This window comes from Ctenopharyngodon idella, chromosome 17 (assembly GCF_019924925.1).
Source record: "Ctenopharyngodon idella isolate HZGC_01 chromosome 17, HZGC01, whole genome shotgun sequence".
Taxonomy (NCBI): domain Eukaryota; kingdom Metazoa; phylum Chordata; class Actinopteri; order Cypriniformes; family Xenocyprididae; genus Ctenopharyngodon; species Ctenopharyngodon idella.
Window position 1 is genome coordinate 6,504,040 of NC_067236.1, and position 14,866 is coordinate 6,518,905.

At 38.0% G+C, this 14,866-nt stretch overlaps 1 protein-coding gene across 6 annotated transcripts in view; it reads right to left on the reverse strand.

The window, feature by feature from the left end:
- The window catches only part of birc6 (baculoviral IAP repeat containing 6), a 100,121-nt gene continuing 85,255 nt past the window's right edge, over positions 1 to 14,866 (reverse strand). For all 6 annotated transcript variants that reach the window (XM_051866868.1, XM_051866866.1, XM_051866865.1 and 3 more), the window contains exons 68-74: positions 13,733 to 13,843; positions 12,585 to 12,802; positions 10,991 to 11,152; positions 8,456 to 8,533; positions 7,613 to 7,801; positions 1,046 to 1,180; positions 1 to 967 (exon numbers count right to left, since the gene is read on the reverse strand). In XM_051866868.1, the coding sequence (XP_051722828.1) occupies positions 788 to 967; positions 1,046 to 1,180; positions 7,613 to 7,801; positions 8,456 to 8,533; positions 10,991 to 11,152; positions 12,585 to 12,802; positions 13,733 to 13,843 (1,073 nt within the window). In that variant the 3' untranslated portion in view covers positions 1 to 787. The remainder of the gene's footprint in view (positions 968 to 1,045; positions 1,181 to 7,612; positions 7,802 to 8,455; positions 8,534 to 10,990; positions 11,153 to 12,584; positions 12,803 to 13,732; positions 13,844 to 14,866) is intronic.

The following is a 14,866-nucleotide window of genomic DNA, read 5'->3' on the forward strand; positions in this document are numbered from 1 at the left end:
CAAAGTAAAACAGGTTGCATTTATTAAACTTGCACTTAAAAGCAGAGAGAGGGCAAAAAATAAAACGTGCTATTGATCAGCCTGAACAAGAGCATCCAGTCATCAGAGTACTTTCTGAACGTCCGTTTCAGGCTTTATTATTGAAGTGTACACAAGTCTGTAGAAACCAAAAGCACTGTCAGAGGGTCACCAGAGGATTGTGGGAACTCAAGAGTGGGTATGGGAGCGTATGTTAAGTTTTTCTTTTAAATAGTTCGCTTAAAGAATGACCAGTATATTCTCACTTACAAACTGTCCTTGCACTAACAGTCCAAAATAAAGAAAAAAAAAAAAAAAAAAAAGAGAAATTAACATTTGGTAAACATTCTCCACTAAAGGCAGTTCCCTTATATATACTGTGATTTCATCTTTAATTTTGTTTACATAAACAAGTTTAATAACATATCAATCAGTGGTTATTTAACAATTTGGGAAAATAAAGAAAAAAGCACAAAAAAAAAAAGTTTATACTCTTTTACAAGTAAATAAAAAGACCTTTCTTGTCTCCTTTGTTTTCTTGAGGGCGCAGCATAGATTTCAGCGGTTCGTCTTGTGTCGGTGGGTGTTAGCGGATTCATTTCCTCGTATTTTGTTTTGTCTGTCCTCTCTTTTTATGCTATAACATAATTAGATTCTTACATACAAATATTGACAAAAAGATGGCTTAATCACCAAAGCCATCCAGTCTTTTTTCAATATCAATGGATAGTCAAAGGCGGTGGGAGGGGCTTCAGGGGGGAGAGGAGGATCATAGCTGGCCGTCGCTACAGTGGGCGTCTGGGCTGTCCGTCTGCTTCTCTGCGTCCTGACCGGGCAGCTCTTTCACCATGAGCGAGGTGCTTTTCTCGGAAAACTCCTCCCCATCCGGCTCCAGGCCTTCAGGACAGGGAAGTTTCAACAACTCCTCTCTGAGCTGAGCTGTGTGCCTCTGCAAAAAACACATGGAATCAGTTCCCAAAACACAACAAATGCCACAAGTTACATTTGTATGACAAATGTGTTGTACCTTTAGTGCAGCTGCGTGATGAGACATTGTTCGGCCGACTCTCTTATCGCTGCTGTACTGCTGAATATCACAGATCCAGCCCTCGCACTGGGCCATGATCTCTGCTCGCTTCAGATAGAAGTGCCGATGGATCACCTGCACGCATACACACATGGTTAGTGCACAAAAAACAAACACACACACTATCAGTGTTCTTGGAAAAGGGAATTGTATATCAGTTCCTGTAGAGCCCATAAATCAAACGTAAACCTCATATCCTATTTTAGTAGCACTAGAAAACAATCTGCTGATCTTCAGATTGAGACTTCAGTGACCTATTTGATTCATAAAGAGCAGATGACCGATCGCACTGCACAGATAACCAGCAGTCATTGCCTGTCCGCGCATGTTAATACGAACAAACTAAGTGACCTTTTCAGTAACAAACACCATAGGCAGGAAAGAGAAGAACTCCGAGGTCACACAGACACACACTTCTTCATAGTACTCTGAATCTGACCGAAGGCCAGCGCTGACTCACTCCTTCATTCTGCATCTTCTCTCCATCTCACTTTGTTTTCTAAACATGTCATGCAGAGTGACGGTGTATTAAACAGCAGACATGAGGAGTTGTTAATATCAGTCACACCGCCCTGATTTAACACCATTCAGAGTCGTTTCCCCAGACTTTGGGAGTGCTTCTTAGGTTGCTTAAAATGGAAACAAAATGCTTGAAATGGCGTATGACCTGAAATGGATTTCCATTGTACCACGTGTTGTGTTCTAGTGGTTATTAGTACATTTTAAAATATTGAACAGAATTATGATCTAAACTAAATTTATGATCTTATCATTTTGTGTCATTTCATGAACAAAGTTATAACATTGCAATATTAACGCAACAAAATTGCAAGAATAAAGTTGTAATGGTATGAGAAAAAAAGTTACATTATGAGAAAAAATTGTTATGCAAAAAAGTTGTTTTGGGAAAGTCAATGTTATGAGAGTAAGTTTGTAATGTTTTGAGAAACATTCATAATGCTTTATAAACAAAATCGTAATTTTTCTAGAATAAAGTCATAATGTTACAAAAATAAAATTGTTTTTGCAAAAAAGTCTTAAATATTTTGAGAAAGCCGGAATGCTACAAGAACAAATTCGCAATGTTTTGAGAATAAATGTATAATGTTTCAAGAATAAATGTTATGAGAATAAAGTCATGGTTTGCCAAATAGTCAATATTTTGAAAAATTCTGAATGTTTTGAGAAAAACTTTGTTTTCTGAACAAAGTTATAACGTTATGGAAATAAATTTGTAATGTTTTGAGAATAAAGATATAATGTTTTAACAAAAATGTATTTTTTATGTGATTATTCTCAAAACAGGACATTGAAATCTTCAAAATTGAAATTAGTATTATATTACTAATGAGTACTAACAACTATACAATTAGCAAAATACCATCCTGTAATGTCTGAAATAGAGTTGTCAAAAGTACTGATTTCGGTACCAAGTCGGTACTGAAATTTAAAAAATGTGACGCTTTGAGCGCTGTTGAGTGGATTCGTAAACACCTGATTGGCCACTGTGTTTGACACACTCATCAGATATGTCTGTGATTGGCTACAATGATCGACGCACTGGAGCGTTTGAAAGCTCATGGAAGTGTTTGAATTTAAAGCGTTTTGAAAGCGGGAGTGGGAGCGTTTGAAAGCAGGCATCTATCAGCAGACTGGTCGGTGAAGAGCTCGGTGAAGATTGTCATTGATGACTATTTACAATGTTTTTGAAGCGTTGATCATTGAAGCCAATCAAAGACATATCTGATGAGCGTGTCAACACAATGGCCAATCAGAGGTGTTTATGAATCCACTCAACAGCGCTCAAAGCGTCACATTTTTTGAATTTCAGTACCGACTTGGTACCGAAATCTGTATTTTTGACAACGCTAGTCTGAAACGTAAAATTCTGGAAACCTTTGATGCTACTTGTTTTTTAACTGTAAATGACAAGATTCCAAAAAAAAACAAAAACAAAAACAAAACAAAAACAAAAACAGGTTATACACACCAACTGAACAAATGCTAAATACTCTTAAATCCACACCAAAAGCTCTAGTGGAAAAAACAGCCACCTGTTGTCTTCACTAACACACACACAATCTCTCCCAGGATTAAGACGTGCACTTTAACCTGCTTGTAAAAGCGAGACACTGTTGAGATCAAACTTCTGGGGGAAAAGACTGAGCGCAGGCGAGAGGGATTCAGGAATGAGTGCATGTGATCGATGATCTTGCCACTGTTGCCATGGAAACCCTGGCGGCCACTGCACATCACTCGCTGGCTCTAAGCTCAACTTAAATCTCTCTCTTTTGCGGTCTCGCTTCATCCATCCTTCATAAATCTATCTTTCTCTCAAACACACAAAGGTCAACCACCCAGACATGTGACTGTTACAGCCTCTCCCATAATGCCGTATTTGTTTCATATTCATTCAGTTCCCAAAGGGAACATCTGTAATGATATTGGAAAGCAAGGCAAGGAGAAAAATGAAAGAGGGTTAGAAACAGAAATGCCATTTAAAAGAAAATGAACGAGCATAGTTACGGTGTAAGGTTGTTTTGCAGAAGCGAGTGTCTGTGTGTTTCCTCTCCCTCTTCTGACGTCAACAGCCCACCATTTATTACCCTGCGTGACTGGCTCTTTATGCGTGTGTGTGTGTGTGTGTGTGTGTGTGTGTGTGTGTGTGTGTGAGTGAGATACTGTAGCTACGTGTCCTGCTGTTTTTAAATCGCATATGTGTGTGAATCTGTGTGGATGTACTACAATTGTTAAAAAAAAAAAAGTTTAAAAAAATTAACTATTTTACCCAAAATGTGCTACATATTTGTGCCTGCAAATGTTCATTTTAAAATACTTCAAATTCATTCAACAAAGAATTGGTATTTTGGTATAATTGGTTTATTTATTTATAAAATTGGTAATAAAAAACAAAAAAACTTTTACCCAAAACGTGTTTGTACTACATATTTGTGCCTGTAAGCACTGATTTTAAATACTTAAAATTCATTCAACACAAAGAATTAGTATTTTGGTATAAAATTTATTAAATTGGTAATTTTTTTAAATGAAATATTTTACTTAATATTGGCTTGTGCTACATATTTATGGCTGCAACATGCTAATGGAAAACGCTAGGCGCTCTGCTGAAAACGCCTAGCTGTGAGTGCTTCGGCAGCGCAGCGTTTTTTTCAGTTGAGATGCTTTGCTTGTTGTTCACGGAATATCCGCGAAAGTGTTACTACACTGTTTCAAATTATTATGCAAGTGACTGATTTCAGTACAATAAACATTCAGATTTTATTTTTTCCAAAGAAAGTGTTTGTTTGTTTTATTTTCCATATCTTTTTAGATAACTGGTATCAATCTCAGACAGGTTTGATGAGTAGTTTGCCAGGTCTACTTAGGTAAATGGAAACCCCTATTTAAAGAGGTTGTTCCACATTATTAAGCAAGTCACAGTTCTCATGCAATATGGAGAGGAAGAAAGATCTTTCTAAAGATGAAAAAAATGAAATGGTTATGCAAAAGGCATGAAAACTAATATTGTGTGAAAACTGATTGGAGACCTATCATAAGATTTGTGAGTAATTTACAGCACAAGAGAACTCAGTCAGATAAAAGCTTATTAATGAAAGTTTCTGTCAGGAAAAAAAAAAAAAAAAAAAAAAAAAGAATTGTATTAAAAGGACAGCTATAAAAAAAAAAAGCCAGTGTTGAGCAGCAAACAGGTATTTGAAGCTCCTGGTGTCTCTGGTGTCTCAAGAACCTCTCCATGCAGGCTGGCAGTTGTGCATAAAGTTGCATTTCAGCCACCTCTAACCAAACCTCACAAAGAGAAACATTTACAGTGGGTTTAGAAATACATGAAGACTCATTTTTAAAAAGATTTTTTCACTGACGAATGGCGTACTACAATGGATGGTCTAGAAGGATGGATTTCTGGATGGTTGGTGAGTGGCCACCACGTTCCAACAAGACTGCGACATCAGCAGGGAGCTGGCGGGTGATGATTTGGGCTGGAATATTGGGAAGTGAGATGCAAGGTCCCTTTAGGGTCTCTGAGGGTGTCGAAATGACTTCTGCAAGATATGTGGAGTTTATAACTGACCATTTTCTGCTATGGTATAAAAAGAAGGATTTCTTGTAAAATAAAAAGGTTTTCATTAAGGACAATGCACTATCCCATGCTGCAAAAAAACACCACAGCAATAAAACTGTTTGAAAATGTATTTCTACACCCACTGTAAATGTTTCTCTTTGAGCTTTGGTTAGGAGTGGCTGAAATGCAACTTTATGCACAACTGCCAGCCTGTATGGAGGCTCCAGAGACACCAGCAGCTTTAAATACCTGTTTGCTGCTCAACATTGGCCTTTTTCATAGTCCTTTTAATATTAATTAAAATAATAATATTAATAATTTTTGACAGAAACTTTCCTTAATACGTCTTTATCTGACCGAGTTCTCTTGTGCTGTAAATTACTCACAAATCTTATGATAGTTCAATAATCTCCATTCAGTTTTCACAAAATATTAGTTGTTTTCATGCCTTTTACGTAACATTGCACCATTTCATGCTTTTCATCTTCAGAAAGATCTTTCTTCCTCACCATATTGCATGAGAACTGTGACTTGCTTAATAATGTGGAACAACCTCTTTAAGTAGGGTTTCCATAGAACTGGCAAACTACTCAACAAACCTGTCTGAGATTGATACCAGTTATCTAAAAAGAAATGGAAAATAAAACAAACAAACACTTTCTTTGAAAAAGTAAAATCTGAATGTTTATTGTACTGAAATCCTACTGATATGTAACTTGCATAATAATTTGGAACACAGTGTAGTAGCTCATTTCACAGATAGTTTGTTTCTGTACTGTTTCTGTATATAAAATGTCGATACAATGTAAAGTATTTGCTCGGCTCTTGTTTTAAATTATTTTGTTCTGTTATTATACTTTTGTTGACATTGTACAAGCAGAATGTGGCAGTTGGTCGATGTTGTATTTGGTGGACACATGGCCTAAATGTTAAATAGCTTAGGTTATTTAAGATTCTGCAAACCAACTTCCACCTCCATGTAGACGACGTCACAGGTCTCTTACAGGAGCTGCAAGCAAATGTCTGAGGGGACGAGACAAATTCACTCTTCCCTTCATTCTAAAGCTCCCATGTTTCAAACTGCCCTCAATACCTTATTAAGCCCACACGGAGTCTACACACACATACATCCCCAGCTCCTTGCATGTTTGTTTATTAACCATTTTGTCTAGTTTCATTAAATATTCAGTAACTAATATGAGATTTAAATCCATTTGACATAATTACGCATATTCCGTCTGGGCCAATACATAATTAATCAGTAAGTATGAGTCCTGTACAAGCTTCTGTGTTACGGCGGTCGATGCCCAACCTGGCTCGGTTCTGCCCAAACGACAGCCCCATGGCCCTTTATCCCTCCGAACAATGCTCTGGTTGCCATGGCAACAGCCTGTTTAGTGTCCATTGTGGGATACAGAGGTAATGTACCAGCCTCATAACTGCCTGAGGTGGCGAAGCAGCTGCAAGGCACGACATCAAACTCACAAATACCAGCTGAAATACCCATACTAGACCTAAGATGACATGGATGGATGATGACTTGATGCCATGTAGTCTGATCTGGCTACTTCTAAATGAAAAGCTCCTGATGTTTCAAATACACGACAGTCTGAGAGAGTGAACACTCACAAATACACACGCATGACCCATATTCCTAGAGTTCAATGCATGCTTTTGGTCTCATTATGGAGTGTACGTTTGGTAATTAGATGAGTGCACACTTTTGGGTTAGCACATATATGATTCGTATCCTTCGTTCAATAACTCAATATTTTCATTCATTTATATTCTGATTCATGCAGCTCGTCCTCCTCCTCCTCCTTCTCTTTTCACTGAGCATATGGATGATTGTTATCTGGTGGTGGGGGCCATATCAAGGACAAAGGGAAATCAAAAACAAAGAGGGGAGAAGATGAGGGGGTGGAGAGGAACATTATCTATCTAAAAGTGATAAAAAAAAAAAAAAAGAAAAGCGCATGTAATATAAGACAACTGCAAATGTGCTGCTGACACAGAGGACAAAAATCACCTCAGGTGGTTTATATATGTATATACATACAGAATACCATTCAAAATGTCAAAGGCTATATTTATTTGACCGAAAATATAGTAAAAACAGTAATTGTGAAATATTACAATCTAAAAATATCAGTTTTCTATTCAAATATATTTTAAAATGTTATTTATTCCTGTAGCAAAGAACATCATTTATTTTAAACAATTTTTTACTTACAGACGGTACTGTAACATACATGAAACGTATATATTTTACGTTATATATGTATACATATATTGTATTATATAGATTTTTTTTCTCTCCAAATTTTTCTCAAAATATTGCATGTCTATATGTGAATGCATGAACCTCTGGGCACCCTTTCATGAGCCAACAAGTGTCTGTGTATTTGTGATGGATGACATCTAACCTCTTTAAAGCAGGGTGAAGGGTTGCGGATCTGTTCTAGCATGGCCCACTTAACAGTGGCCTGCCGGATGTTTCCGTCATACTCTCTGGAGCTCTGCGTCCCACTCGGTGTGCCCCGGGAACGCTCGTAACCCGGTTCGTTGAAGTATGGCTCAGCCACAAGTATCAGAGACTGGACTGATACCAGCACCTAAAACACACAAACATTTTATATGTGTGTTAGAAATCTAAGGAGGAAAGACACACAGATCAAGTGGAAGAGGTGAAGAGCACACAGCTCGCTCTGACCAAAACACTACTGTCCCTGTGCCTGATTTCCATTTATTGATCAGCTGGACGCTAACAGTAGCACTAATCAATGAAGACATTTCTATGAACTGCTGGCAGCAGTACATGAGCCCAAGTGAGAGGAGAGAGAGAGGAGCAGAGTCTGATCAGATCAATATTACAGGGGGAAACAACTCCCCTGCCTATTATTCAGAGAGGTATGATGGAGGGAGGGAGGGGGGAGGGGTTGAGATGTGGGCAGATAATTACTGTAGGGAAACCAGGATGGGAATGTTGTAAATGCTTAATAGTCGATGTGTAGGTGACGGTGATATGACTAAATGTTCTCCGAAAGTGATGAAATGAGAGGCGGCCACTTTCGCCGTTCTGCTGCTTGAAAGAACCATCATCAATTGTGCAATCTGTATCGGAAGTGAAATCCTTCCTTACTAATGAGCATGAGCAGGATAGACAAGAACAGCTTAAAAAAAAACCAACAACAACAACAACAAAAAAAAAAAAAAAACAAGGATTATTTAAGAAAGAGAAACTAAAAACAATTTGGGATTTGGCTCACCTGTAGAAAGCTAGAGGTCTGAGGGTTCCATTTCTCCTCGGGACGCCCGTGCCAGGTGTTCAGGATACTTAAACACACCTGGTTGTTACCAAAGACATGACAGCAGGTAGGGATGAAGAGAGAAAAAAAAAAGTTAAATTAAACAACGATTAAAAGTCAAAGGAGGAAGCTTTTTAGTGATTGACTGATATATATCAAACATGCAGATGAATGAGTCAGTATTTTTGAGATTATTGCCATTAAAATAAAATAAATTCATATTTGTAAAAATATAATGGTAATAACATTATTTTTGTATTTCCATTTGTCCATTTTTGACATTGTCATGAGCTGTGAAACAACAACAGCAAAAAAAAAAAAAAAAGAAAAAAAAAAGAGAGGAGGTTCCATTGCAAAAACCTACAAGTTCATCTGACATCTTTTCTTTTAAATTAACATTTTTTTAATCAGGCTCCTATGTTTAGGTTCAGTAATTTTACTTTAATGGCAATGAAAAGTCAGTAATTGAAATGCCTTATTTTCAAAAATTACACTTTAGTCAATTCATTGGTATTTAACAAATCTGACTGTCTTTTGCTGCAAAACCAAGTCTATGTGTGCTTTTTTTTGCAAAAACCTCTAAGTCCTCCTCTTTGGACAACAAGACATAGTAAAATGTTCGTTTTTGTCAGTATTACAGCAGCAAAAGGAACACTGTTGTGTTTACTTGCTACTCGCGAAATCCTTTCAGTGCCCCTCTAACGATGGACAAAACATCATTAAAACTTGCAGCTCGGCAATAGGTTGCTTGCAATCATGTGGTTCTGGTGACGCGCAAAATTAATGTGGAGGGCAAGCAGTGAAAATGAGAATGGAAGAGATGGAGAAAAGTCCATACTGTGCTGGTTTAGAAAGGTATAAATAGAAAATTAAAACATATTTTGGACGTAAACCTTATGTTATGAAGAGGAGCGATTTTTCTACTGAATTGAAAGACTTGACTGCCATCGAGGAGGTAGATATAGAGAATGTGAAGCTGCCGTCACGCCGCGTTCAGTTCTAGTATGGTTTGTTTATGGTTCGCGCTGTCTTTCTGATAGTGAATCTAGGGCAGTATTTTTGATTTTCTGTCGTGATTGTGAAAAATGTCGCCATTGTAGGTCATTTATGCTGAATCGAGAATTGCAACAGGGGCTCACATAATCGTTCAGGGAAAAAAACTGGACGGTGTAATACAATTTTTGCCTTTTCTACGTGTAAAAACACACTAAGGGAAGCAGGTTGAGGAGGTGACGGGGAGACGCTGTATAGCAAATCTAATAATGTCACTGATTGAACCCACTGCCCATCACTCAATAAAATAATCACATAGTTGAGTGTTTTTGAAAGTGTTGTATTTTGTTTGGTTTAAAAATTAACATTACATTTGCGAGTAGACTCTCACTTAGTTTGTGAATGAGTATAACTTGCATGCAGCCACTTCAAAACAGTTCACAAGCTTCTACGGGTTTGATTTTGGTTGTCATGTGTTGAAATAAATACAAAAAAATAAAAATACAGTGTCTGTCTGCTGAATGCCCCTCCGATTCTCCTCCGTGGTGAATATTTACAAAGAAAACATTAAAACTAGAGTTACATTTACACCCTTCCAACAAAGAAATGGAGTGACTTTTGTCAGCTTGTTTAACATGTTTTTATTTGGACATTTTCTACCATATGATGACTGAAGCAGCAGCACGTGACACTGTTTTCACGGTAACCAGATCAACATTGTGAACGGAATTCTACAAAACTGAAGTGAAAACACCAAATGATCATGCAATGGGATAAAATATCTTCTCTTCCCTGCAAACGATACAATGAAGAATGTGAATATTTAACCAAGTCAAAAACAAAAAAAGGTAAGCAGGTATCCATATTCATTTCAGTATCAGCAGACTCAAAACACTATAGAAGGTGACAACTTTTAAAGTTAAAAAAACGATATAAGTTACGTAAACGATAAAAGCTCATTGTGGTTTCTCGGTTTGATAGATTTGAGCAACCATAAACAACGCAAAACATAGGAATTTTGAGTTTGTGATAGGATTCCTATATAGAAAAATCACTCCTTGCCCTACAGCCGCATTTCGCGCTGCAGCAATGACGTCATATGCAAACAACCTATTGAAAGCTGGCTCATACACACACCGTCATTCATCTTGAAATCATATGATTCGATTCGTGTATTCTGTGGACTTATAGGCTTTTGCTGACAAAGGGAAGTGGCGTTTAGTGGTTTCTGCGAATGAACCGGTATTTCTGAATAGGATGACGCTGGGATTTAGTGGATTTGGAGCGAAAGTATTTCATGAACATACTATGTGATGAGAGCATTCGCTCAATATCATTATCTCATTTTTGATGGAGGTGCCCTTAGCGGCTTTTGCATCTGAACTCTTCAAAGATTTGTAAAAAAAAACAACAACATTATTTTTATATTTACAACCTACTGTCTAGTTATCGGTATCGGCATTAGCCACTGAAAAATCTGAGAAAACAGGAAGTGACACTAACCTTGCCATCGTTGTAGAGGTTTGGATTAAAACGGACACTGTGGCCACCAGTGGTCTCCAGATTAACCAGAGGAGGAGAGTTTGGGTAATCTTGAGGGAAGTAGACATCAAATTCAAAACAGCCATTGGCGTATGGTGTGTCTGCAGGCCCTGTTATCAACACCTGAGAGAAAAAGCAGGAAAACACAGCAAGCCTCCAATTATTCAAAGGTGACAAACATTAACAAGAAAACATTGTGTTGAACAACACAGGAATGATTGTGCACGTCTAAACCACGTTTATAGAGAGAGCTAGGGAGGATGTTGTACAGGCAAAGAGATGTTTTCTGCTTTCCATAGACAGAATGGAAGATTGGAGGACTGTAATGCCATCCAGTAAATCTCTCTCTACTGCAGGCGGTGGAGCTGCACTCAGGCGTTAAGACTGTTTTGACATGACCATTCAAACGCAACACTAAACACACACACAAAGCTGTGCTCACACAGCTCACAAAGCTCAGTTTACTATTAATGTCCATTAAGATTGTATGAAGTGTGGAGGAAGATAAAAAGGCCTGGCCCGCTGTTAGGGGTCAGTGTAAACAGACGGAGCAGTGAGTGACCAGTCTGACTGGGGCTCCGCCTGTGGTCTGGCCTGCCCGAGACGTAAAGCTCAAGCCAGACACATTGACATTTACACACTTAGAGAGGAGCCTGGGTCAAAAGCACATCTCAAATGTCATTAGGAAGTGTGTGCACTCATAAGTGTGTGTTAGAGACCACAGGACAGAAAGACAAGCAAGTGACTGCTGGGATTCACTGCGGTTGTTTTGTCATGCAGCAGAGATCGAAAAGGTTCATATTGACCCACAGTAAACAGCAGGGCTTGAGTCTGGCTTGAGTCTGTCATGGTCCGCTCTCATAATTAGCATTGACATATCCGATTCTTTAATTTTATTCATTAATTCGTGTGTAATCGATTCACGTTATTCGAATCATTAACTTGTTATATATATATATATATACACACACACACACACATAAACATATACATATATATACACATATACATATATATACACACATATTTGAATCCGTGGCGGAAGGAAGTAGTGCTGCACAAAAGAGGGTTTTAAAGACACTCTGTTGTTATTTCTTATTTATACACTCGTGCCGTCAAACTGTTGTATAAACGCAATATACACTCATAGCCATGTGATACTTGCAGCCATATCGCACAGCTACTCATGTGATATTACTCAGTTTAATCAGATATTATCATTTATTGTTTATTATATAATTCCACCACAAAAGATTTTGTAAATTACAAATGCTCTGTGAATCAGTTTGACAGAATCATCAAAAGATGAAACCAGTTTAAAAGGATTATTCGTTCACAAATCTGATTTTGCTGCTAATAACGTAGTTGATTGCAATAATGCTTCAGTATTATATCTTACCTGTCTCTATCAGATACATTCTGGTCCAAAATTGGTGCTTTTACCCTAAATTAAGATACTGATGTGGCCTAAATCGATCCGATTTATTAATAATCAACAATGTCCTTTTTTAAATATAAGAGTTTCAGTGGAGGGGCCGGGGGTGTCTATTCATACCTTCATGATGTCGAGGCGTTCTTCGTCGCAGCGGACAAACACACTGGAGGATGAGGAGAGAGGAAGGGAGGTGGAGAGCGTGACGGCCTCCTGTGCTAATCGTCGAGCACGGGCAGCACTGTTGGCATCGCTGGCATTCTTTACCTGAGACAGGTAATGGTAGTTCACCTTAAACACCAGCTTAGAGTCCTCATCCTCACATACCATTTCGAACGTGTCTGTGGAAGAGACCACACACAGACAGTTAGTTTTCAGCAGTCACAAAGGCAATACAATAAGCCTGAAAAATATCAGATTCACGTTTCATCATATTTCCTCCAGAAACAGCCATACTGTGTATTCTGAAGGGTCTGTTCTGTGTGAGCCAGTGCAGACCTGTTTACAGTCACGTCAGCTGAGATTACCTCATTCGTCTGAGGTTGGGCTAAATCATTTTTGGCAGAACAAAACTCTTGTCATCAATCAGAGCAAAGACAGATGAGAAATGACAATAAGAAAAGCCATTCTACCAGCAAGATAACACAATCCTCCCCATTTCAATTCAGATGCATTGAGCTCCTTCAAATATTTGGTGCACTTAAAGGAAACAAAAGCAGCTGAAGGGAAAACAGCAATTTATATCCATTCACTAAATATGTAGTTGGTACAAATGCAGAAAAAGGGAAAAATAGGTTTAAATTAGGGTTTGGGATCCACTAGGGATCATGAATTAATTAAAAGCTAATAATTAAATCATAAGAATGTTAAATTAAATAATTTAAAAAGAATAAAAAACAGTTACTAAAAAGATTTTATTTTAGAATATTTTGTTTACCTACATGTAATGTGACTATTAACCAACATCAAATAACCATGAATATATTAATGTGAAGAAAAAAAAAAAAAAAAAAAAAAAAAAAATTGTGAAATGCAAATGCAAATATTTACAATAATTATTTTTATGTTATGACCAAAAACGAATTAATGGCTAAAATAAAAATTCTAAACGATTTCTAAATGCTACACGTGAATTTAGGTATTGAAACATTATAATATGTAATATAAATAATGTAATATATTCATATATTACTGGGTGTCTGGGTGTCTTATCAGCCAGTAAAAACTCAAATGTGTTGAGCACTAGCAGAGACGTGTAGTTCAAGACTCACCAAATTGTAGCTTCTTCATTGCTGCTGTATATTTCTCCTCCACTGAACGCAAGATGGACAGCGGTTTGGGCCTTGCTGCTGCCTTCTTAGAACTCTCTGCCATCTTCCTCTCTAAGAAACAGAAGACAGACACATAAAAAAAACCTTTAACAGTGCATGTGTATTTCAGAGTAGCCTGAGGGAGTGTTTGAGTAGGTCAGATCGACCATCCTCTCATCTCTGAACAACCAACAAACCCCTACGAGATGCAAAAGTAACCTGAATGCGTGTATGTAGCTCTGCTATCGGTAAACATAATATACAGTTAAGAAAAAAAGCCCACTTTGAACACAAACGCCACACTTTTCTGACTTGATAATTAAAGACTCCCAATGAGACGTGTTTGACTGCAAATTTGTTACTTTGATGAATGACAATAAGCACGAAATGTCATGTTGTTACACAAATGAGTCGCTGCATTTCTGTTCCCCCAATTCAGATTGTTATCGAGAGAGCTTCAGACTAATGACAACGACAACAGCAACAGCAGACCATCACCACTCCAGTGAGACATTAGACCTGCGGATGGAGGCCGTTAGCGTTACAACACAATTAAACTCCCTATATTTAAGAGCCTTATGGCATTTCTGCCCATTCCGCAGTGGCCGCAGACACATGTCCCTCCCCACGCACACATGCACCATGAGAGCCAATCAAACTAACATTGCATTTAACATGGCCGATAATGTCTGCGCTTTGAATACGAGCCACATAAAATCCCACCGACATCGATAGCTCCATTTACTCTCACGTCGTCACATTAGCGCGCGCTATTGATGGCGATATCGATGCCGAACTATGAGAAACCACTCTTGACCAATCAGACACCCTCACTGCGCCGTCTCTGGCACTTTTTTAAAAAAAGATAGAGTGCTAATTAAGCAGTTAAATGGGGTGGTAAGTGTAATGTCTCACTGCTCTTATCATATGGATTTTCCTTATAGATGGTGACAGCGGCATTGATCCGCCTCACCAAGTTTAACGCCCCTTTCATTCACTCATCACGGAGAGAATGAGAGCATGAGATACCCAAGGAAGGGTTATAGTTATTATATGTGGATGTACAGTAATACAGGAAATTCCTGCAAATTTGAT